Source organism: Leguminivora glycinivorella, chromosome 10 (assembly GCF_023078275.1).
Source record: "Leguminivora glycinivorella isolate SPB_JAAS2020 chromosome 10, LegGlyc_1.1, whole genome shotgun sequence".
NCBI classification, from domain to species: Eukaryota; Metazoa; Arthropoda; class Insecta; order Lepidoptera; family Tortricidae; genus Leguminivora; species Leguminivora glycinivorella.
The window spans coordinates 890379-913614 of NC_062980.1; the positions used below are offsets into that span (position 1 = coordinate 890379).

General features: G+C 37.7%; 2 protein-coding genes across 3 annotated transcripts in view; both read left to right on the plus strand.

The window, feature by feature from the left end:
- On the plus strand, positions 1 to 3688 carry LOC125230667 (chymotrypsin-like elastase family member 1). The gene is made up of 5 exons (XM_048135901.1): positions 1 to 31; positions 448 to 1060; positions 1865 to 2123; positions 2792 to 2932; positions 3514 to 3688. The coding sequence occupies exons 2-5, from the start codon at positions 579 to 581 to the stop codon at positions 3685 to 3687; spliced, it is 1056 nt and encodes a 351-aa protein (XP_047991858.1). The 5' UTR covers positions 1 to 31; positions 448 to 578; the 3' UTR covers position 3688.
- A 1781-nt stretch (positions 3689 to 5469) lies between these two features.
- LOC125230588 overlaps positions 5470 to 23236 on the plus strand; it is a 36501-nt gene continuing 18734 nt past the window's right edge. For both annotated transcript variants that reach the window (XM_048135783.1, XM_048135784.1), the window contains exon 1: positions 5470 to 5943. In XM_048135783.1, the coding sequence (XP_047991740.1) occupies positions 5564 to 5943 (380 nt within the window). In that variant the 5' untranslated portion in view covers positions 5470 to 5563. The remainder of the gene's footprint in view (positions 5944 to 23236) is intronic.

Here is a 23236-nt window from a genome sequence, read left to right on the forward strand (position 1 = left end):
GTGTTACTCTTCTTACTAGACTCTTTACCAGGTAATTCTTTAACTGTACATTGTCTCATTATACACCAAAAAGCTTGTAAAATAAGTCATTACTCCACATTTTTATATTAAAGGAAAAAATGGAAAAATTTACGCTTCCGGCGGGATTTGAACCCGCATCTCTTAACCAATGGAGCTACGGAAGCCGCGCCGGACCTCGCAAATCTTTCCATGCCTTTCTTTATGTACACACGCCTTGGGGTGGCGTATAGTGACATCTACCGACAAATTATTACATCTTGTAACGGCACTGGAGTCTCAAGTTGTAAAGAGCATTCATCCAGTAACAACGTGCTAACCCATACTAAATTAATTTTTAACAAGCAAAAACGACTGTTAACTATGTAGAGATTCGTTACCAGATGTGTCTGCTTGTTAAAAATTAATTAGGTCATTCATTTTCTACAGATTTCAATAATGTTATTAACACTACGCTGCATACGTTTGAACCAGGTTTACTTGGAGTCCCATGTGATGCGACTGTAACCACGCCGGTCCTACAAGTGATCGGTAAAAAACTGAACTTGACGGAAGATTCAATGGAACTACTGCTACATAATATGGATTTACCGAAACGGTATAAAAGCTGCAAGTTCCAAGAAATGTCGCCTGAATCGTTAAACAATGCTGGCTTTCAAGACAATTCTATCCAAGACTCAAATGAGTTTTCAATTGAGAAGTATCCTAATTTCATAGAGCATGTTTATTACGAGAATAATGTAACCAAACACAGAGATGATCTAGAATCGATGGCTGCTGCAAAAGATGTCGAACTTTCTACAGTAAAGCATCTTGATTTTGCTAATCATAATTACATAATGAGTGCAAATAAAAAAGAAGATTTCGAGTTAACTTCAAAAATTAACGTGACACATGCGGAAAGCGTTCCGTTTTTGGCGGCCATCTTTGAAACGGTTGGCAATGTGACAGCGCAGACTTGTGGAGGCGTGGTGTTGTCTCCACACTGGGTGCTGACGGCCGCTGGCTGTGTCAACGTGTTGGGACCCTTTTATACCAACTCGTAAGTATTGTTCTGTTCTCAATTGTACTTATCCTGATTGAAATTAAATTTTGAACCTTATTGCCAAATGATAACTTATACTGGTAAGATCCACCCATTATGATAGATAGATAGATAGATAAATTCTTTATTCAACCACAAACTTACATGCTTTGCAACACAAAACAAAATAAAGAAAGACGAAATACTAAAAAGACTTAACATAACATTATACAATAATTAGGACACTTATTAATTTAACTGAAGTATTGGTCGTGGAATGTCAGTTGTGGTATAGAATAGGATCTTCCGTCAGAACCTTATAAACTTAATACTAAGGGAACGACCTAGTGCAGCGCAAGTCGATATGATGATCAATTAAGTGTTGTTATGTTAATGGACAAATTACCCATCAACCGCGTTTCCCGGTCGAGTGAAAATCTAATTCGCGATATGAAGGTTATTAAAGTAACACGGTAAAAAGATAAAGTAGATACATATTACATACTATGTCTCATTAATGTGTATGTGGTCCTTCGAACCGGATTAAATTCATCACTCTCTCCTAGACGTTACTTAACTTACGCTATAACTCCTTAAGTTCCGAGATTAAAAACCATATTTAAAACGACATTTTAGGGTCGATAGAAACGGACTGCATCTTATACAGGAACTGCAAGTCAACTGTCGTTTCCATACAAGTTTTGTTTGATTTTCAACATAAAATCGTCATACCGCATCCAGGACCGTCATAAGGACAAAAAATGCAATAAACGTTTTTCTATTCTATTCTACATACTTACTTGAGGCTTCCTAATTTTCCAGATCAAATGAAACAACAGACGCCTCCTACACAGTAGTGGCCGGTGCCAACGACCCCCTCAAAGACGGTACCGTGCACCAAGTCTCCAAGATCTACCTGCACCCCTCAACCAACCGCTCGAGGTTGCACTGGCTGACCATGGACAAAAATGTCCCGACCCTGGCTCTGCTGAGGGTGGAACAGGGGGTGAAGGGAGGGGTTGAAGTGGAAAATGGGGCGTGGAGTGGTGAGGGTCGTATTTATAGCTGGATTTTGAAGCAGGTAAGAACTTTATGGCTAATTCTGTTTTGAGCATTGAGAGTGTAAGGGCCCGTTTAGATGGTACGAGAACTCGCATACGAGTTTTATTACATTGCGGTATTTGATGGCTGTGCAAAATTGTATGTAACCTCAACAGCCCGCAATGTAACTGAAATCGCATGCGAGTTCGCACGCCGTCTAAATCAGGCCTTATGTTACGCAGACAAAAGTGTCCCGACACTAGCTCTTGAATGGAACAGGGGGTAAATGGAGGGGTTGAAGTGGAAAATGGGGCATGGAATAATGAGAGTCGGATTTATAGCTGGATTTAGTGGCAAGTGAGTAGTTTATGGTTAATTCTGTGTTGAGCGTTGAAAGTGTTATGATGCAGACTAGAATGTCCCAACCCTGGCTCTATTGCGGGTGGAGTGGGGGTGAAGGGAGGAATAAAGGAAGGTATTTAGAAATTATACAAAGTCTAATAAGGACCACTTGCACCACCCGCTTAACTCACGGTTAGTGGGCTGTCAACTGTCAAATTCCATATTTTTAATCTCCGGTTAACCCTCCAATCTCTAAGATATCTACTTGGGACCACCAGCTCGTTAAAAAAAGAATCATGAGATTGATGAGTAAAAGTTACGGACACAATTATTCAAATATACTAAACACTGGTTATTTATTTAGAGAAGCAGACTGGGTTTGAGATGACAGCTGTGTCGTCGCCGGCGAGACAGCTGAGTCCTCAAACGTGCAAGAAACTTTACGGAGTATCAGAAGACAATACTTCCATCTGTCTTTCGGTGAATGAAACGAAGAACATTACGAGGGTTAGTATTTTCAAAGAGGATCGAGTATTATAGAGAGTTACTGTCAAAGTAAAATGTGTAATCACAGTGCATAGACTGCCATCTCTCGACACAAGCTTAGAACTTTTGAACCTCAGTTTTGACAATTTGGCTCATATTTTTAGCTAGATATGTATTAAAATATCAAATATTAATATTATCTCCATCTAGCCGAGCGTTCCCCAAAGGTGTAACGTCATCTAGGCCACCGTACCTTTTCTCTATGGCTTTGAGTTACGTTTTTTTTCTTAGACTATCAGTCTATGTCTATTCTATGTAAATTAAATATTGCAAACGAGAGTATAGTTAAATTGCAAGGGTTCTCCGAAGCAGTTTATAGACTCGAGTTTGTCATATTCTTACGCCCCGAGTTACTGTATTTTTCATCACAATTGCAATAAAAACTTGTTTTTCTAAACACCCGCGTGTAATCGCACACTTTCTTATCAAGTGTGATGAAAAGACAAGCTTTAGCTGATCACTGCCACAGATACGAGTAAACTCAAGATGCCTACCCATAGTCCCATAACTCAAGTCATCTAGTGAAGTAAATTCCCTTCCAGATGACGTCAGGATGCCCCGTGGTAGCTCTCCGCGAAGGCCGCATATCTCTCCTCGCTGTAGCCCTAACTGACAACATTCAGCCTCTGCTGGCCACCCCGCTGGCTTTGCACCGAGACTGGCTCAACAAACTCACAAGGGAAGACGGTAAAGATGAGAATAAAGTGAGGAAGTGAGGGTCTTTGTTTTGGTACACCTTGCTTGTGCTATGCGACGAAGCCTGGTTTTATGCTTTAAATAGCAAAAGGGTCGCAGAAAGTAAACCGAGACTAGAACCATATGGTTGTGGCATGAGTTTTCTCTGCCAAAAATGTGCCGCTCTCGAATTTGCCTCCACAATCACCAAACCCGTTGTCTAAACAGTAATGTATACCTACAGTAGGTAATAAACGCAAAGGCCCGTGATGATGATAATGAGAAGGCTAGCTTGAAAAGGCAGTTCTTTCGTAGAGTTATAGATGTCGTTTAGATTATTAAGGATTGCAAGCGAGTCTAGCAAAAAAGTTAAATAAGATTAAGAAAACTAGAGCCGGACGGAAACTAGAACAATTTTTGCCTTCAATAGTTTTCTTAATCTTAATTTACTTTTTGCTGGACTTTACAATCCTTAATAGTCTAAACGACATCTCGTATCTGCCTGTTTGCCTCTGTTCGCCCGGCTCAGATCACTAAAGCCGGCAATGCACTTCAACGTCTCTGTTGTTGTAGGACTTGCAGGGGCCCATGGGCGGCGGTAATAGTGCGTTTTCACATTATCCGATCCGATATCGGACCGATAATCCATACATTACAGATGCCATCTTGGATTTTTTCTATTGAAATCCTTCCGACATCCGATATCGGATCGGATAATGTGAAAACGGTCTCAGGCGATCCGTCTGCTCGTTTGCCTCCTATTTTTTAATAATGTCCTAATGCTGGGCAAAGTTTCTTAAATCGTCTTTTACGTGTATTTAGTGAGTACCAAAGAGGATCGAGTATTATAGAGAGTTACTGTCCAAGTAAAATGTGTAATCACAGTGCATAGACTGCCATCTCTCGACACAGGCTTAAACTTTTGAACCTCAGTTTTGATCATTTAGCCCATATTGTTAGCTTGATATGTGTTAAAATGTCAAATATTAATATTAGCGCCATCTAGCCGAGCGTATTACCCCAAAGGTGTATCGCCATCTAATAGCTCACCGTCCTTTTTCTGTATGGTTTTGAGGTAGGTACCTACGTTTTTTTCTTAGACTTTAACTATCTATACGGAGTTACATATGTCTTTGGTGAGTACTAATGAACTAAACACAAATCGGTTCATTGAACCCTTTAGCTATTTAGTTGTAGTTGTGTAACTAAACATGTGTACTAATGTACGGGTTAATATAACAGTAATAGAATAAAATGTACACCGCAAGCCTTAATCTAATAAAGTGAACACTGATAATATAGGGCTTCACTGCCACGTAACTTCTTCGTAGGGGTTATGAAGAACGTACGATTCCGTATTTAACTTATTTTAAAACAAGAAAAAAGAAATCTAGATACATATCTTCTCGGAAGGCTATCTGTTTTCGAATAGCAAAGTAAGCAGTTTGGTGTGGTGAAAATCTATTTTCAACTTTCACATTTTCATAAAGAATAATAAAGCCAATATGATGATGAAGTTTGATAAAGCTACGAACAAAAAACAAATAATACTACCTGCTGATAGGTATTACTTTAATTATGGTGATAATCATTACATCAGAAATACTACTTCCCGTTAATGTCTACACTTAACTAATGTACATAGTAGTAACTTAGTACTTAATGAATAACTTAACTCTTTTTCCGCCGCTGACGGCCAAAAGTAAATTGAAACATATTGTTTTCGGCGCAACGTTATTATGACACACAGTGTCCGACTTACCTTATCTAAGCCGCGAAGTGAAACGTCCAAGTTCATTCATCAGCAGCACGCGTCACGAAGAAAGTGGCCGCGGCGTTCAGTCCTCGACCCGCCGCCGCGCCGCTCGCACGCGCCATGGACGCACGCGAATTAAAAAGTTAAATTAAAAAATCAAAATGTCATTCCGGAGGCTGGTGAGCGCGGTGAGGTCTGCGCGCGAAGCGCTCGCCCGCGGCGCCCCTATGGCGGACAATATATTAAAAAGTTTAGTTTCTGTTATTGTTATTTGTTGTATTGCTGTGTCTTCGCCGCCGAGCGCGTCGGCGAAGCCGTTCGCGCTGAGTTTTCCCGCGGGATGGTCGCTGGCGGGGCTGGTCGGCAGCGTGGGCGCGCGGTCGGATGAGTCGGAGCGGCCCGCGGCGGGCGTGAAGCCCTACACGGGGAGGCGCGTCGGGAACGACACGCTGAGGATGATCTACTACTACGACCAGACGGTGGCCGTGGTGGAGCTGGGCCCGGAGAAGCTGTTGCTCAATTGCGAGCTCATCGAGACTCTGTAAGTATTCACAGTTTTCGGAAAAAAGGTTTTTAGGTGTATGTAAAATCCCCAACCCGCACTGGGGTAGTGTAGGGACTTGGAGCCTCTGGAGACAATAGCTTAAGCCTACTCGCGCTAAAACTTTTGAGAGGAAGTCTATGTTCAGAACTGAGGACTATATAGACTCTTATGTTACCTATTTGCATTTATTTCAGGTTTTTTTTTTAATTTCGCAAACGTAAAGTTGCGAACATTGGAAAAACTTGGCCATCTGCAGTTCCTAATTATTTTCTCTGAAAGACGCGACGCGACGTTTTGACAAACACTCGTAATCGAATGCTACTGAAATTGTCATTTATATTTGCCCGATGTGTATTACATATAAGAAAGTATACGAGCTACAATTTATGTGATGTTTACTAGTCGTACGTTTGGCACCACCAAACGTGGAGACATGAAAAGTATGTGTAAAGTTCCAGCTGCCATTGAGAGAATGCATGTTTCAAACTATATTCATAGATATAAGTTGACGCTCATCGGGTGATGCTGTACCACACCGTTTTATCTGATGCGCCCTCTTCTTAGGCTCCACATAAGTGTCTACATAAAACTAAATAAACTCTGTATTACTAGTATTTCGCCCCGAACTCGCATTCCCTGAAAACTACCGCGCATTGACACCCACTATATTTTATACCTATAAACACCCGATTTATGCGTACCCACAATTGACCAGACAACTACCTTGCCCTTGTGGAGTATAATCGCCTTCCGAAGTTGTCCGTGATTTGTGAACAACGCGATGACCTGAGTTGTCGCGTGATGGACAACTCAATTGATCCACACAATGCACGCCCAGTGAATTGGTTCCGTTTGGGCTAGCTCACACACCTTACTGAAACCGACTCATCATCATGTACTTCAGAGTTAATCTCTTGGCGGTGGAGTACTTTCCAGCTTTTTCTATCCTGTGACCTGTCACTGACCTTTGACTCTTTGATACGACACGGCCCCTACTTTTTCTTTTACTTGGTCCATGTAGCAGCGTCTAGGCTTTCCTCGAAACCGACTAGTAAACGCAAAAGTTTACATGGGTAATAAGGACTTGGATGGATCTCCTATAGCTCCCATGGTGTCCGTGATTCCTAAACAACGCGATGAAATTGTCGAAAGGAGTTGGATGGATCGTCTTCACCTTACAAGTGAATGTGATTTGTGAACAGCGCTATGATCCCAGAAGAGTCGCGTGATGGACAACTCAATTGATCCACACAATGCACGCGGAGTGAATTGGTTGGTTGCTGCGGTTGCGATTCCTAATACAAAATAGTCGAAGCGAATATATAGGCTGAACGTTATGTTACCTATGTCCATCACAGCACAATTATTTTCCTTTAGATATTGAGATGCCATCGAATGTTCGCCGAATCCCTGTGTCGTGTCGTATGAACGCAACAACGTTAGTTCAGCAACACATACCTACATAATTCTAAGTAGTGCGAATAATATTTCCTCAAGTTCTCAAGATAACAACAATTGTTGATCCCAACCACCAATGCTCCCTTCGGACGTAGGTATGGATAGTGAAGTGACTTCCTCGTAGGTCTTCGCGATATTTTTTATACTGCTTGGTTCTATTCTTTTGTTGTATAGGCTCGCTTGCTACGTTAGAGCATGAGATGCTTGGAAACAAACCGCCGTATAGGCACTAATTTTTACATAAGCGTCTGCCATAACCTCCAACATAGGGAGGAAGCAAGTGCGAAGTATAACCGGGCAACATTTATTCAAAATCTCAATTAGTCTTCATCTCCAATCTAAATACTAGGTAGGTACTCTTAAATTTTCGCATTATGTATAATTTACGATATAGGTACTTAATTACGTAAAATTTTCTAAATTTACACTTCTGAACCAGACTGACAAGATATTTAAAAATAACGGATTGAACTTGATTGAACTCTATTAAAACTGGTTTATAATTACGTATTAATGTTTTGATTAGTTACCATAATATCTTTAAATAATTACAATTAATGTTCTAATGGTTTTGGCAAAATTAAAGTAGGCAAATATAAGTTTGTGTTATTTACTGTGATGCGTATTACTAATTGCTGTGATATTGTAAAGGTAGCATGCGAACACGAGTAATGTTTCGCCCCTTGCCAGAGGCGGCTCACTCCGCGTTTCTTTCGTACATTTCCACGGCCGCGAGTTCGCGGCCCATAAAGTTTGACAACCTTCACGCTGCGCCGTAGAACTCAATGTCGCATGCAGTCCGTTGACAGGTTGTTGAGAGTGAGCCTTCTGTACTTGTACTTTTATATATTCTGTGCCCTTGTTTCGAATTTCCTATTAATAAATAACTGTTATTAAACATTATTTTACTATAACAATTATTACAATAAGTTTAATCGATATAATTAATATAATGTACCGATTGCGTGAAAGAGTCTTATGTTAACCGCTAATCGAAGTCATACGATAAATTATGAAGTTGATGTGTCACGCAAGCATTTTGTGCAAGCCGTTGAATATCGATTCGATTAGCATTATTTTCAATAAAAAAATATCTCTTGCAAATAATGTTTTGTATGTCTCTAATTCGCGTTCATCACCCTCAAGTAACTATAGTGACCTAATTGTTACAGATGCTGTTATGATAATAACTGATAAGTACCTACTTAAATTGCTTAATCTTTAAGCCTGTCTGTAACGACTTCATCGCTTTGAATCTTGATTTTTGACTCCCACTCGCAATATAAAAAATTACTTAAGTTAAGTATATTATATGTCTTCTAAATCCAATCATCAATTTAATACATAATAGACGCTCACGGAGTATGAGAAAAGAACTTTAACCTAATTACGGGGCTTTGAGTAGATTCGCTATATTATCGCTAGAATACAATTTCTTAGTGAATCATTTTAATCATTTCTGTTTGATCTATCAATAGACTGCTAGAGAATCCCTTATAACACAGTCTGCCATCAACATCCTCCTTGCGTTATCCCGGCATTTGCCACGGCTCATGGGAGCCTGGGGCCCGCTTTGACGACTAAATCTGCTATTAGTACAATATTATATTATATATTGTCCAACAAAGTTTAAATAAATAAACAAAATCAACTACCGACCCGTTGACAAATCATCCATCCTTGGGCCTTGTAACCGATGTGTACTCGATTGGAATAGAGTGTGGCTTATTATAGTGCCATTAGTGACAATTGCGACGATACCAAACGTACGTCCAATCAAAATCTAATGAGTAGCTAGTATCAATTGTAGTCTCTTGTCTATGTTTGATAAATTTTTTTTTCGAATTAATTTAACTTCACCCTAATCCTGTTAAGGCACGGAACCCTGTTAAGGCCGATTACGTCCACTGGTGCCGAAGTCGGGAATCGAACCCGAGTCTTCAGTTTGCACATTTATACTTGAAAAAATATAAAAAGTAGAAAAAGTAACCGTAAGTCCGATCCTTGTCGTGAAAAATGATTAGGTATTTACATTTTAGGTATTACTCGTAATAGGGCTATAATTAAAATTTATTTGACGTTAACTCAGCAAGCATGCAATTCTAGTCCTAGCATAGGGCTCTATTAAAACCATGTCCTAATAAAAAAAATGTGACTACGAAATACTCGTAACCTATTCTAGAATCTATTTCGATGCAGTGAAAGAACTTTCCGCACTTACAGTTATTTTATAATATTGATATTACATGGGACATGCATGTATACCTTTCAAATGATGTTGATATCCATCATTATAATGGAGTGCAATCATTGTTAGTTGTGCGGCGGTTACTTAGATACGATCGCAGCGGGCATCTATTTGTAGAGTACTGAAGGCAAGTTTGACTTGTTTCAAGAACTAGCCGTGACATAGCTATATTAATGAAATTAGAATCGTAATAATTGTGTATGAAAATTACTTTTGCGCTTACCTACATCGTTGAGCAAGCCTACTTACTTTGTTTGAACACTGTTTTAACCATTTGTCCGTTTTTGTCAATGGCTTCCTAAAAATGCGGAAAACCTACCGTCTCCGTTGAGATGTGGGTCTGTGGGGGTTGCTTGTACCACATCAGTAGTGCTTGCAGAGCATATTAATAATACATAATCTTGATCAAATATGGGTGACCTCCGTACACTCATCCACAAAAACGTAGATTGCAACCCAACTGCCACCGTCGTCGGCGTGAAGTGCCCACTAAAATTGTAATCATCTTTTACTGAGAACATTCCATGTAAAACAACTCTCTGTACACTTGACACTGTGCACTACTGCTCTGCAATGCTTATTTAGTTTGGACTACAATGTAATTACTGAATAATAGTTATTTGTTTTACAAGGGGGCAAAGTAGTTGTTTAACCGCACGTGCCAATATTGATACCCGAGCAAGCGAAAGATTCCAATATTCTTGGAATCTTGAGCGCTGCGAGGGTGTGGTGTGGTGAAAAATATATTACCAGTTGGTGTGGTGAAAAATATATTAAAACCAATTTTGAAGATTTAATTTTGAAGATTGGATAAGATCCGTCTCACTGTGAGTCAAACCCGGGGGTCCGCTTATAGCTCGCGGACTTCCCTGCGCCAGCCATGATTGCCAGGACGGGGGGGCACTCACGTGAGGTCATGGGCCATCCTATTATGGCTATTATGGTCGAGTTTTATTTGTTAGATAAATCCTCGGAAAGAAAACGTGTAACACAGTAATTAGTTAGATAAGCCAAGGGAAATTCAATTTGGTTGCAGAAAATCCGTTCATCATATCATCAATAATCAAAAGTTTCATTTCTTTTTTTTATTTTATTATTGTAAATGGGCTTAGTCTTAGCCACAGACTACCCAAATGCAAAGACGTGGCCTACGATGGAGTGAGCTCGCCCAGAAGATGCCTGTTCACCCTAGATTTGAAGATACCCTAGATTTCTTTTTTCATGTGTAATTATTATGGAATTTTCAGACGGTGTTAATAAATTATAAACTTTGTCTTATTTTTCTTTCCTCTCAAGAACTTTCCAGCATTGCCATTCAATTGATTCGTCCCGTAGCAGCCATTACTATTTACCATCCATCTCAATTTAGCCGTAGACCCATTGTCAGGATAAAATAAATGGCTGTTGGTCACGTGTCAGTTTTATTACGTGACGTAACGGTTTCGGAAGAGATGGGATGACCAACACATTCATATTTCTGCTGATTCAACCAGGCTTGGCCTCGTATGATTCAACACTACCTTTCAAATTTCTGGGATTTCTGGCTGCTTACCTACTGCAACTGGCTTGTCCTTCAGCCTGGTTTTCCTGGTTCCTGTTAATAATTAAAGTATTACTAGTATTGCCTATGCTCTTCCTTAACTTATTGTGAACACTGCCTTCTGTTTTATTCTATACAATACAAAGTCTAATTTACATCCCTCTCTGAGCTGAATTCTCGATTTGCACCTTATTAATTTCCATGGTTGTCCGTTTCTTATTTTTAACTTTTGATTATTCTTTACAGTGGAATCATTTACAATAAGTTACCGCTGTTAAATGTTCGTTACTGTTTAGTGTTTACTTGTTTAATAGTTTACTTTACATCCAACAAAGGAACGTTAATCTTTTTGATTTTATATTATTATGGATTTCCGCAAAATACTTAAGGCCTGATTCCATTGATTATTTACTTCCAACTCCTAGTTTTCCTAGTTTCAAATTCTTACAACACAACTATAAACTATGTAGGTTTCCCCTATTACCAAGTGCAAGGCCAAGAATGTAGGTAAAGGGCATATTAATATAGCCCTTCACACCACGTGCCCTGCCGCCTACCGGACATTAAAGATGTATTCGGCTGCCGGCGAAGGCACAGCCTTGTACGTGACCAATGTTCATATAATATGTGTTCGCGGCGTCTTTTGTACGCGGTCAGAAATTACACACTCCCGCTCTTGTTTGACTTCTTTACCGAAAATGATTACTTGATGCTCGAATACTGAAATCGCCGAAAACTATATAAGCAAATACATAGCTTAGGCCACAGCCCCTTTGCATACAATCCCTATGCAACTGATTGAATTTCACGGCTAAAAAATTGGCCTAGTACCTCTATCCTTAAAATCTTGCTAAGTAATACCTACGAAGGCTACGAACGTTACCTTACGTGAATTTCACGCACCCAAAATTAATCTTGGCCTTTGCATCATGTCACCATGAATGTCATGATCCTGAGAAACTTCCTGCCAATAGCTAATACTGACTTACTTAGACCCTTCATATTGAGCTGAAGCAGAGCAGAATCTGCGAAACTGCCGGTATTTTAAACACACATACTTCTAAATGCTTATTTCCTCGTTTACGCCGTAAGTGCCGTAACGGATAAGAAAAAACTTCGTGCTTAAGAACAAAATTACATTAATTACCTACCTTTTTTGCGTATCTGTCTAATTATCACAAAATCTCAGTAAGTGACTACTTGTTTATGCATTGTTTTGGCAATTTTCTGATATCGTATTGTATGTTAAGTTGTGTAACATTACAAGATATGAATAGAATACGTAGAAGGCCAAGGTCCCAGCTGTCGGGTGCCACACTGCTGAAAAATTCACTAACGCGAGCCGAATCGATATCGTAGCCATATTGAACAATTAACTGTGATCTAGGTAGACATATCTGTAATAACTGGTTATTCTAACGACCTGTGGTTTGTCATTTGCCATGAGTCGAGGTTTAATTAAATCATTATGTTTCCGTTTCTGCCGGACTAGCCGAACTGACAATCGTTGAAGATAGACGATCGAAACGCAGTCTAGCTAATAAATTGAGCATAATTTCTTATTATTTAATCTAATAAAATATAAGAATATTTAATGCGGTAATAAAGGTATATATATAATTACAGTTATTAGACAACAATTATACACACAATTACATTAAATATGATTTTTGAATTATACAGAGTGGGGCCTGTAACAAAGGCGAAGAATTGAACTGTAGGCTATTCTCCTTATACTGATCAACATTTGTTAAGTGACTTTTAAAAATTATGAAGTCTTTAAATTTTTAATTTTTCATACAAAATAAATATTAGCTTCAATGTACGCCATTATTGTTGTCATTGACGTTGTCTGTCACACTTTAGACTTAACAGAATTCGCAATACATTACCTCTTAGAAAAAACTTTCAAGGGTGATAAAAATCAAAATACAAGTTATTTTTAAAAGTCGCCGAACAAATGTTGATCAGTATAAGGAGAATAGCCTAGAGTTTAATTCTTCGCCTTTGTTACAGGCCCCACTCTGTATATTTTATTATCTTCATAAACAAGAGTAATCTAGCTTAAAGTTTGAAGTGTCATATCATAACTTGCTTTTGTGTCAATAGTCCGTGACTCAAATGGCGCTTTTACTATATTTTACTTTCAATTCCGACTACGAATAGGGAAAAGGGGGAGTAAAATAGCTATATGTACCTATAAATTTTCACGATATTTGCTTTTGCATGCCTCAAGCGTCCTTGTTATTCATGTACCTACAATAAGTGCGTTTTCACATTATCCGATCCGATTCGGATGTTGGCAGGATTTCAAAGGCAAAAATCAAAGATGGCGGCTTAAATGTATGGGATAACGGTCCTACATCTGCAACGAAAACGCACTAAAGGCCAACAGAATCAGAATTTCTATTCGGATGAAAAGGATCCTATTAGGTACATTTTCAGCAGGACACATACGTAGCCATCAGGAGCGAGCTGCAATGCGGGGCGATAATGCCCAGAGCCTAATGCAATAAAATTGCACGCTGCAGATACTGCAGGCTGCTCCTGCGTGCTGTGACGTCAGCGATATGTAGCCTGTTCGGTTGCACATGGAAAACTATATACTTTCTAAACTTTCAATTTCTAAACTTTTCGTCTACATGAGAACGAGAGGCATTTAACAAACAATAACACCTGTAGGTATTGTGTATAGGCCTCTAGTTTACCTCACAGCGGTCAGGACCAAAAAATGAAGAAAATGCATGCTTTAGACTTTAAAGCCTTCAATAACCTAAAATAGTAAAACACATTCAATGTCTACTACGAACTATGAGCGTAGCCTAGGTATATCATGAGAAAATTAATTGAGAACCCGGCAATCGTGTCACTGCCACCATCTGCCACTGAATTTGTAATCAACAATATGATTTGGATTTTACATACCTAACATGCTTACTTAGGTACACACTTATACACTTAATAGCAGTTATTTGACTAATTATTAGTTATTAAGCTACCCTATTACGACTAATAACGTTATTTATAAACGCGTAATCATTAATTAGCTGTTAATCTTCTCAACAATCATGTTAATTTAACGTTCCAGATTAGTGTTCAGAGCAATATTGGATTTTCGCACCTGTCTCTTTATACCTACTGAAACTTTTCCCATAATTATGTACCTACATCTATATTTATATGAATACAATAAAGATTATTATAATAATAATAAAAAATAAAAAAAATTAGCTGTTATTGACTGTATTAAATAATTATTTCACCACACCAACTGGTAAAGGCTTACTTTGTTATTCGAAAAATTGCATTTTATCCACAAGAGTGCAAAGTAATTTAATACAAATTTGAATTTGATATCTTGATAAATGACCTATAAATTATGATTTTGAATCAAAAATATTAAATAAATTGATAGATTTGATTTAGTTTGATGTTCTAATAGACAGTATTTTGTTCGTATTGGTATGCTGAAAAATTTGTGATTCACTCGGCGGCAAAGTTTGTTTAACCTTTGTGCCTTGAAACCCTCTCAACGCTCCAGATTCCACTTATCTCGCTATTCGCGCGGTTCAATATTGGAATCTTTCGCTTGCTCGGTTTTTGTTTTGTTTTACGATAACTAGATATAAGACTGCTTTGCAATGCCCTCTCAGGGCGCCATGTCGCTCTATTTTAATGAAATGTAACAACTCTACGTGTACCATGGTTCGCAATAAAGATATTCTATTCTATTCTATTCTATTCAATATTGGCACATGCGGTTAAACAACAACTTTGCCCCTTGTAAAACAAATAACTAATTATTTGTATCGATTTAATATGTAATTATAAACTTTAACATATCAGCGACCCGATAATCTAATCGGGTTTTCTGTTCGTAGATGCTTCGATACATACGTATGGTTATCGGCTACGGTCTGTAGCTCGTAGCTCGACGGACACTTAATGTATTAAATGTAGCTATAAAAATTAGTCTACGGTTATGGCTTACATATCCATTGGGTAGAGTGTTTATTTGTCACCGACTTGTAAAAGAACTATAAAATCAGGCATCATCTACTTTACACTTTTACAGAATGTTTTTCTTAACGAGAAATGGCAGTACATACATTGGCGTGATTTCTTTGAAACAGATAACATGATGCATTGTACGATTTGTACGTGCAGAGACAATTGAAACAGTTCTGAAGATAATTATTCAGATAACGCGTAGGTACTTTTCTAAGAATCAATTTTATCTTCATCAAAACATTTGATGTACTTACCTGAACAACGCAAGGTTAGATTGAGTAAGTTACTTACTTAGCAATGCACGGACGAGAAGTTTCCAAAGTTGCAGAACTTTCCTCGTGAGAATTTTCTGTAACGTCTGAGAATGTTCTCGAGAACGAGAATTTATCAGAATACTTAATAACTTCGTAGTTTATACCATGATTTCGTCAGACTCAGCAAGTCAAGACGTAGTCCCGTGGTAGTGCGCTGGCTTCGTATGCCGATGTTCTCAGGTTCGATCCTGACAGCGATCTTTTTGTTTATTTATATTTTGACATGACCAAATCAAGATCAATCAATCAATCAATCAAGAAATAATAGTTCGGTACCTAATTTAAAAAAGTCAGGACTAAAACTGTGAAGTCTGAAAGTCGAAATGTTCCCTGAAGTATAGTGAGAATTTAAGCAACTTATTGGTAACTTATCACTTATCAACAAAATAGCTAACTGTAATAGACAATATTAATATGTATAATAACATATAGTTTTATATTATGCCCATTTAAACTTTATTCCAAGTATATTCTCTCGTTTAATCAATAAATTTCCTGTTGCAGGAATGTTCTGCGAACATTCTCAAGAATGTTTCCGCTTTTTGGGAGTAGCATTTATAGTGTGGGTACCTAATGTACACTATATCTATGTATGTACGAGTATATGGGGCATAATTTTATAAATAATAAGTTCGAAATGGTGGACTTAATGCCCCAAAGATTTCTCTACCGTATACCTACAGAGCAAAAATAAACGTATTGTTTCTTTCCAGTAAAGAAAGTTAATGCACATGCCTCAATAAACAACAAAAAGTGCAAGGAAACAGCACTCGCGCCTTGAATCAGGTTCCCGAGTTACAATGTTACATAAATCATTCCATACGATATTGACTTTAATTTTAGTGCGTTTTCACGTTATCCGATCCGAATATCGGACGTAGGACCGACATCTCATATACTTAAGCCACCATCTTTTATTTTTGCCTTAAAATCCTTCCAACATCCGATATCGGATCGGATAAAGTGAAAACGCGCTTACAGTCAAAAGATTTAAACTTTAATGGCCAATCGATTATTAAACATTATAATAATTACCTAGATGCGCCTTTTTTTTAGTGTATAAAATCTTCATGAAGTCGTCTGTTCCAAAATGATATTTAGAAGCCCGGGTGATGACTGGTTATCAATTTCACCACCCGCTTTCCTCCCCCGTGACGTAGAAATTGACTACCTATGGGATATGACTTCAATTGTGTCGCTTAACTTCAAACTTGGGTAAATCCATTCTGCTCTAAGGCTGATTATCTTTCAGATCATATTACATTTTTTATATATTCAACCTTAAAGTAGAATATATGGATTTACCCAAGTTTGAAGTTAAGCGACACAATTGTATTGTGTGCTAGCAAGCTGTCACTGCAATAACACGATTTTGTTTTCTTTTAACACCTTGATAAGAGTGTCACTGAAACTTGTTTTGAGCAGTTTCATGTGCTCTGTCTACTTCTTTTGGGAACACAGGCGTGCATTTATGTACCTACATATGTGTTATTTAGGTAGGATAGGTCATTTTTAGCATAGATAGAATTTGCCAAAAATGCAATGGATTATACTTTAAAGACGATCGAGTATTATAGAGAGTTACTGTCGAAGTAACATGTGTAATCACAGTGCATAGACTGCCATCTCTTAACACAGACTTAAAACTTTTGAACCTCAGTTTTGACAATTTGGCTCATATTCTTAACTTGATATGCTTTATTAAATTTTCAAATATTTATATTAGCGCCATCTAGCTGAGCGTACCCCAAAGGTGTAATGCCATCTAGGCCACCGTACCTTTTTCTGTATGGTACTGAGTACTGAGGTACATTTTTTTCTTAGACTTTATCCGTCTATACGGAGTTACATATGTCTTTGATTTGCGGTAACCCATTATACTTGCTAGCGTATTTACTACCACACACACTTACACACAACACATACAACAACATACATACCTACTTACAATTATGCTCCGATGAATTTATTTGCACTTCCGCTAAATTAACTCCTGTTATAATTATTTTTCGCCGTTAGTCAATAACCATTATTTTTAAATATAATTACAACCGGGGTTTACAGGATGCTCTTATAATTAAATAAAGTCATTATTTTCATTAAAATATTACATACCCGGCAATATGTTTATATTATTTTAATGTGGAAATTCAGCCATTGACGGCGATTTAGGCCAATTTTTTTATTTATGTAGGTTAATTAGGTACCTAGTTATTTAGTTTTGGAGTAGTTTTATTTTGTTTCTATTTGTTTGATTTATACTGTGACGTCTGTGACCAATAAATTATTTATTCATCATTTTAAATAAAAATATTAGATGCTATTACAAAATGAATACTTATGTCATTTTGGTTTGAATTAGATAGGCACCCAATTTACACATACTTTCCCGTATCACCGAAGAAATTCGCAATAAGAACGTGCAGTGCATAATATATGTATTTTCACCTCGCTACATTTAAATTTCTCCTCGCCGCTTGCCTCCACATATATATATATATATATATATACTTATTAAAGGCATTATGCATATAAGAGGATGGGCATTATGTATAATGCCCGGGCAAAATTCAGCTATTCGATATGTTATTATCACTTTGCCCAACAGAGGATGGGCATTATGTATAATGCCTGGGCATAATTCAGCTATTCGATGTGTTATTATTACTTTGCCCAACAGAGGATGGGCATTATGTATAATGCCCGGGCAATTTAATTATTTGAATAGTTATTATCAAACTGCCCACTCACAATGGGCACTATTCATAATGCCCGGGCATTATGGATAGTGCCCGATTTATCACTTGGTCCATAACATATATATTACGACGTAAATTTGTGTAATAGTCATAGGGCTTACGGAAAAAAACTGCATTTTATGCAGAAAGCAAGCCACTTTGCACAGTGATACTAGGGACCAATACAAATGATTTCATCCGAGGAAACACGATTTTTCCACTAGAATTCAAGATGGCGGACATTTTCCAAAATGGTGGCCGCATATTTTAAAAAAATTATAGAATCATAACGGCTGCCCCGATTTTCATGGTTGGAGTGTCTATCAGTTCGTATTAAAGCGTTTATTAATATAAAAAATAAAAATAAAATCATAAAAAAAATTAAGATGGCGACCGAATAATAAGAAAAATATGAAATTTTCAAACTTTTTTTTTCATTCTCGTGAAATTTACCAATAAATTTTCTATGATGATATGGCCATAAAATAAATAAATAAAATAAATCTAAAGTTTAGACGGCGTGCGAACTCTCATGCGATTTTAGTTTAGTTACCTACATTGCGGGCTGTTTAAGTTACATACAATTTTGCAGAGCCGCCAATACCGCAATGTAATAAAACTCGTATGCGAGTTCTCGTACCGTCTAAATGGGCCCTTAATCTCACTAATATGGTTATATCGTCTACAATAGACGCAAAGGCAAATACGATTGGGATTAGCCGTGATTCGCGAAAGAACTCGCATTAGTGGACACAATGCACCGCACAATGGATCGGGTGACCGTTGCCGGGCGATTGTTAGCCCATCAAGTGACTGACACTTTAGATCTAGATGTAGCTCATGTAGGTGTCCTATAGGCTTGTGCCGTTTCGTTCGTTGATCGGAGCGCTCCGATCTCGTTCAATCGCTCCCACGAACTAGTTCGCTCTTTTAGGTCTTTTGCTCATTTAGTTCAGCCAGACCAGCGACCACTGCGGTCGGAAAGATCAGAACGAATGGGACCGAATAGTGTCAAAATGATACGAATAGTCCACAGATAGTAACATTCCGGGCCGAAAGGTTCTAAGTAACCGAAGTTTAATATGAAAACTTGACTTTTTTTGTTGCTCTGCTAAATAGCTCTCGCTCTCGGTTGACGCAGTCACACATTCGTTCTCGATCCAAACCGCTCGCGCTCGCCGATCCTATACTGAACTAAATGAGCAAAGACCGATTCTCAGACCACGGAAAGATTCAGTTCATTTCGGTCATTAATGGGATTTTATTCCTAACAGTTCATAGTTCGTGAACGACACAAGCCTAGTGTCCTATAACTGGTAGGTAAGATAGCTTAAATGGGACTTATGGGTTGCTTTCCACAAACCGAGCAGGGTGGCTAGCCGAATGGCACAATCGCTCACGAAACGCTCACGAAACGAAGCGCTATAGTAGATATCTATCTCTATCGCGCTTGCGTATTGGCGCGACAGAGCCAGCGGCGTATCGCTTTCGTTTGGCGTCGGAGAAATGCCATTCGGCTACGGGGCCAGGCATTTTTAATAACTTGCCGCGCCGAGGACAAACGTAACGCACCCGAGGGGCTAAAACCTTAAAATTATTCTGTATAGACGGCGTGGCTTAGTTGATTGTCTGATGTTTCAAGTTCTACAGTTTGCCCTACGACCTTCCGGACCAGAAATTGGCGTAGCAGATGCATCGCGCACCAAAGAAGAATAGTTATTTGTTATACAAGGGGGCAAAGTTGTATTTTAACGCCGTGTGTGGAATTGAGAAACGTGCAAGTGAAAGGATTCTATAGTTGAACCACGAGCGAAGCGAGTGGTTCGAGAATAGAATCCTGAACTTGCGAGTTTTTTACACACACGAGAAGTAAAATACATTTGCACCTTGAGTGTAACACAAAACTTTGAAAAATACATTTGCCCACAAAACTCACTATAGCGAGGAAACTACAACGCAAAAAATGCGTTTATCACTGCTTCCAGTAGTTCCACAGGTGGTAAATCATCTTTATTACTAGATTCACCTACTTTTATCAATTTTAAAGCAGTTAATTTGACTTTATTCAAGGTCAAATTACTTTACCCACTAGTGGATAAAATGCGTTTTTACCCGCTGGTATTAAAGGACAAAACACGTGTTTCCGAGCTAGTGAGGGGAAAATAGTTATCGGTCCGCAAATTAAAATGGGCAGTAAGTAATCTATTGGGCATTATCATCATGTTGACCACATAACACAATACGAAAATGTACAGTCACGGACTTTAATTGTTGATCCACTTCTAGCCCATTTTATACTGGGCACATCATAAGCTTAACTATGGCTTAACTATGAAATAACAAAATTATTGTGGCCTCTAAATGGCTCAACAATTAAAGTCCGTGACTGTACATACAATTTCCTATATATGTGAATTTCTTAACCCGTCATGTCACCACACGGGTGGGGCAAAATTAAACATTTCAACGATAACATTTTATGAGTTTCTTTTCACTTTATTTACATGAACATATTTACATAATTATATATTAAGAAACTAAGACTAAACTTAAAAGCTAGCTAATGTCTAAAATAGGCCCTTGAGGCATTGTACCAAGGATACTGGCGACATTTATAATTCATAATTCATAATTCATAATTTATTGCATATCATGTGGTACAAAACAGGTGTTACAATAAAGTAGGTTCACACATGAACCCTGTTAGGGTACAGCAAGTGTTCCTTATAACTAAATTACAACTAGGAGGTGCAGGTACAATTCATAAATTACTGTTAATAATAGGTGTTACATTAATTAAGACAGTGAGTCATGACACCCTGTAAGGGCACACAATAATACCTACTTATTCTATAATAATTTAGTCCATGCATGTTACACATAATCATAATTATTAATTATTAGTATTTAATTTTATGAGTTTTATAACCAAGTTGTTTCTCTCACGATTCGGCTTGAAAAGTTAGTAGGAAAAATAAAATTTGAGCCATCAAAAACAATCCGACCGATTTGTTATCCACTGGTAAAACACAAATATATTTTTCCTGAAGATGTAGGTATTCTAAACGCATTATTCTTCGAATTGTTGTAGTGATAGCGTTAGTAATATAATTTATTGGATAACAACCGTATTTTCGGGATCAATTGTGAGTTCATCAACACATCCGATCAATTGTGTACTTTAATACTATAGTATAAGGTCTATCAAAGGTTAATGTATTGTTGAACCGTCGTACACTTCTTAAACCTTATTGTTAGCATTTAGGGTCTAGATATGGTCATGGGAGTGTTTTAGTACTAAGATAAGGTCTAGATCGTGACTGGGGGTCACCTGGCAACAATTTGCAGACCCCTCACGTGATTTGTTAGCTTTCTCGATCTCTCTAACATTAAGATGTGGTACCCAAGTATTAGAAAATGTTTTCTTTGAGGTACTACTTACCTAACTTTATGTCTTCAACTTCGTCTGACAATAATGATTGATAATTAGTTATTATGTGATTGGTGTATAATGAGAGGTTAACATAAGTGCTGCTTAATGAAATAAACCGTAAGTTGAGTTTCATAATAAGATAATACGAGTGTTTTAATGCCTAAAGTAATTATGTACAAATGCATGTACCTGTCCATATCTACATCCATATAATAAGTTTTCTGAATAAATCATACAGCATACAGGTACAGGTGCAGCCTAAATTAGTATATCTACATTAGAAATATTTACCCGCGTGTAAGAAGTGTGCTGATGCAAACTCAGACGCAGCTGCTAAATGAAGTGACCCGGCTTTATCGACGCCCTAACGACGCTAACTACGACTAAAGTCTATGGAATGCCCTCCCTCTGCCTATATCAGGCAAGCTCAGAGTAAACTCTCTTTTAAAAGCAAGTTGCGTAAGCACTTATTTGCAAACATTCGAGATTAAAGTCTACTTGATGTCTCGCACTAGGTACATTTATTTATTTATGTATATGTGTATTTTATTCATATATATGTATTATACTAATACATATGTAGGTTTACTTATTGTATTTGTGTATGTTTATTTTATAATAGTAGGTATCGACTATCTCATACTGGCTTTATAATCTTGTGCACCAAACTAACTATCTCTGTTTTGCCCAATGGTTGACTGGTAGAGAATGCCTTAAGGCGTTAAGTCCGCCATTTGTACTTTTTATTGATAATTTGTGCAATAAAGTTTAAATAAATAAATAAAGTCCAATGTACATATTAAATATTAATACTTAGGTACATATATGTACAGTCAACCAATTGGAACCCTAGACTCTACAACCATGTCAAAATGACAAGCGGTAAGAAGTTTCTTGGGTTTCTTAACAATCTGATTTATAACGTTACTATGACAGTAGTCCTACCATAGATTAAATAAAATAAAGGCTTTCATATTGGCTTTATTTCCATTATGAAAATTTAAAAGTTGGAAATAAATTTGTATTTTATAGGTAAGTACTGTAAGTACCTAGAGACCTTTAGGATCCGAGAAGATCGAATCGTTCTTCATAAACCCCTATACGAAGAAGTTACGTGGCAGTGAAGCCCTATATTATCAGTGTTCACTTTATTAGATTAAGGCTTGCGGTGTACATTTTATTATATTACTGTTATATTAACCCGTACATTAGTACACATGTTTAGTTACACAACTACAATGACTATAGCTAAAGGGTTCAATGAACCGGTTTGTGTTTAGTTCATTAGTACTCACCAAAGACATATGTAACTCCGTATAGACAGTTAAAGTCCAAGAAAAAAACGTACCTACCTCAAAACCATACAGAAAAACCGGCCAAGAGCGTGTCGGGCCACGCTCAGTGTAGGGTTCCGTAGTTTTCCGTATTTTTCTCAAAAACTACTGAACCTATCAAGTTCAAAACAATTTTCCTAGAAAGTCTTTATAAAGTTCTAGTTTTGTGATTTTTTTCATATTTTTTAAACATATGGTTCAAAAGTTAGAGGGG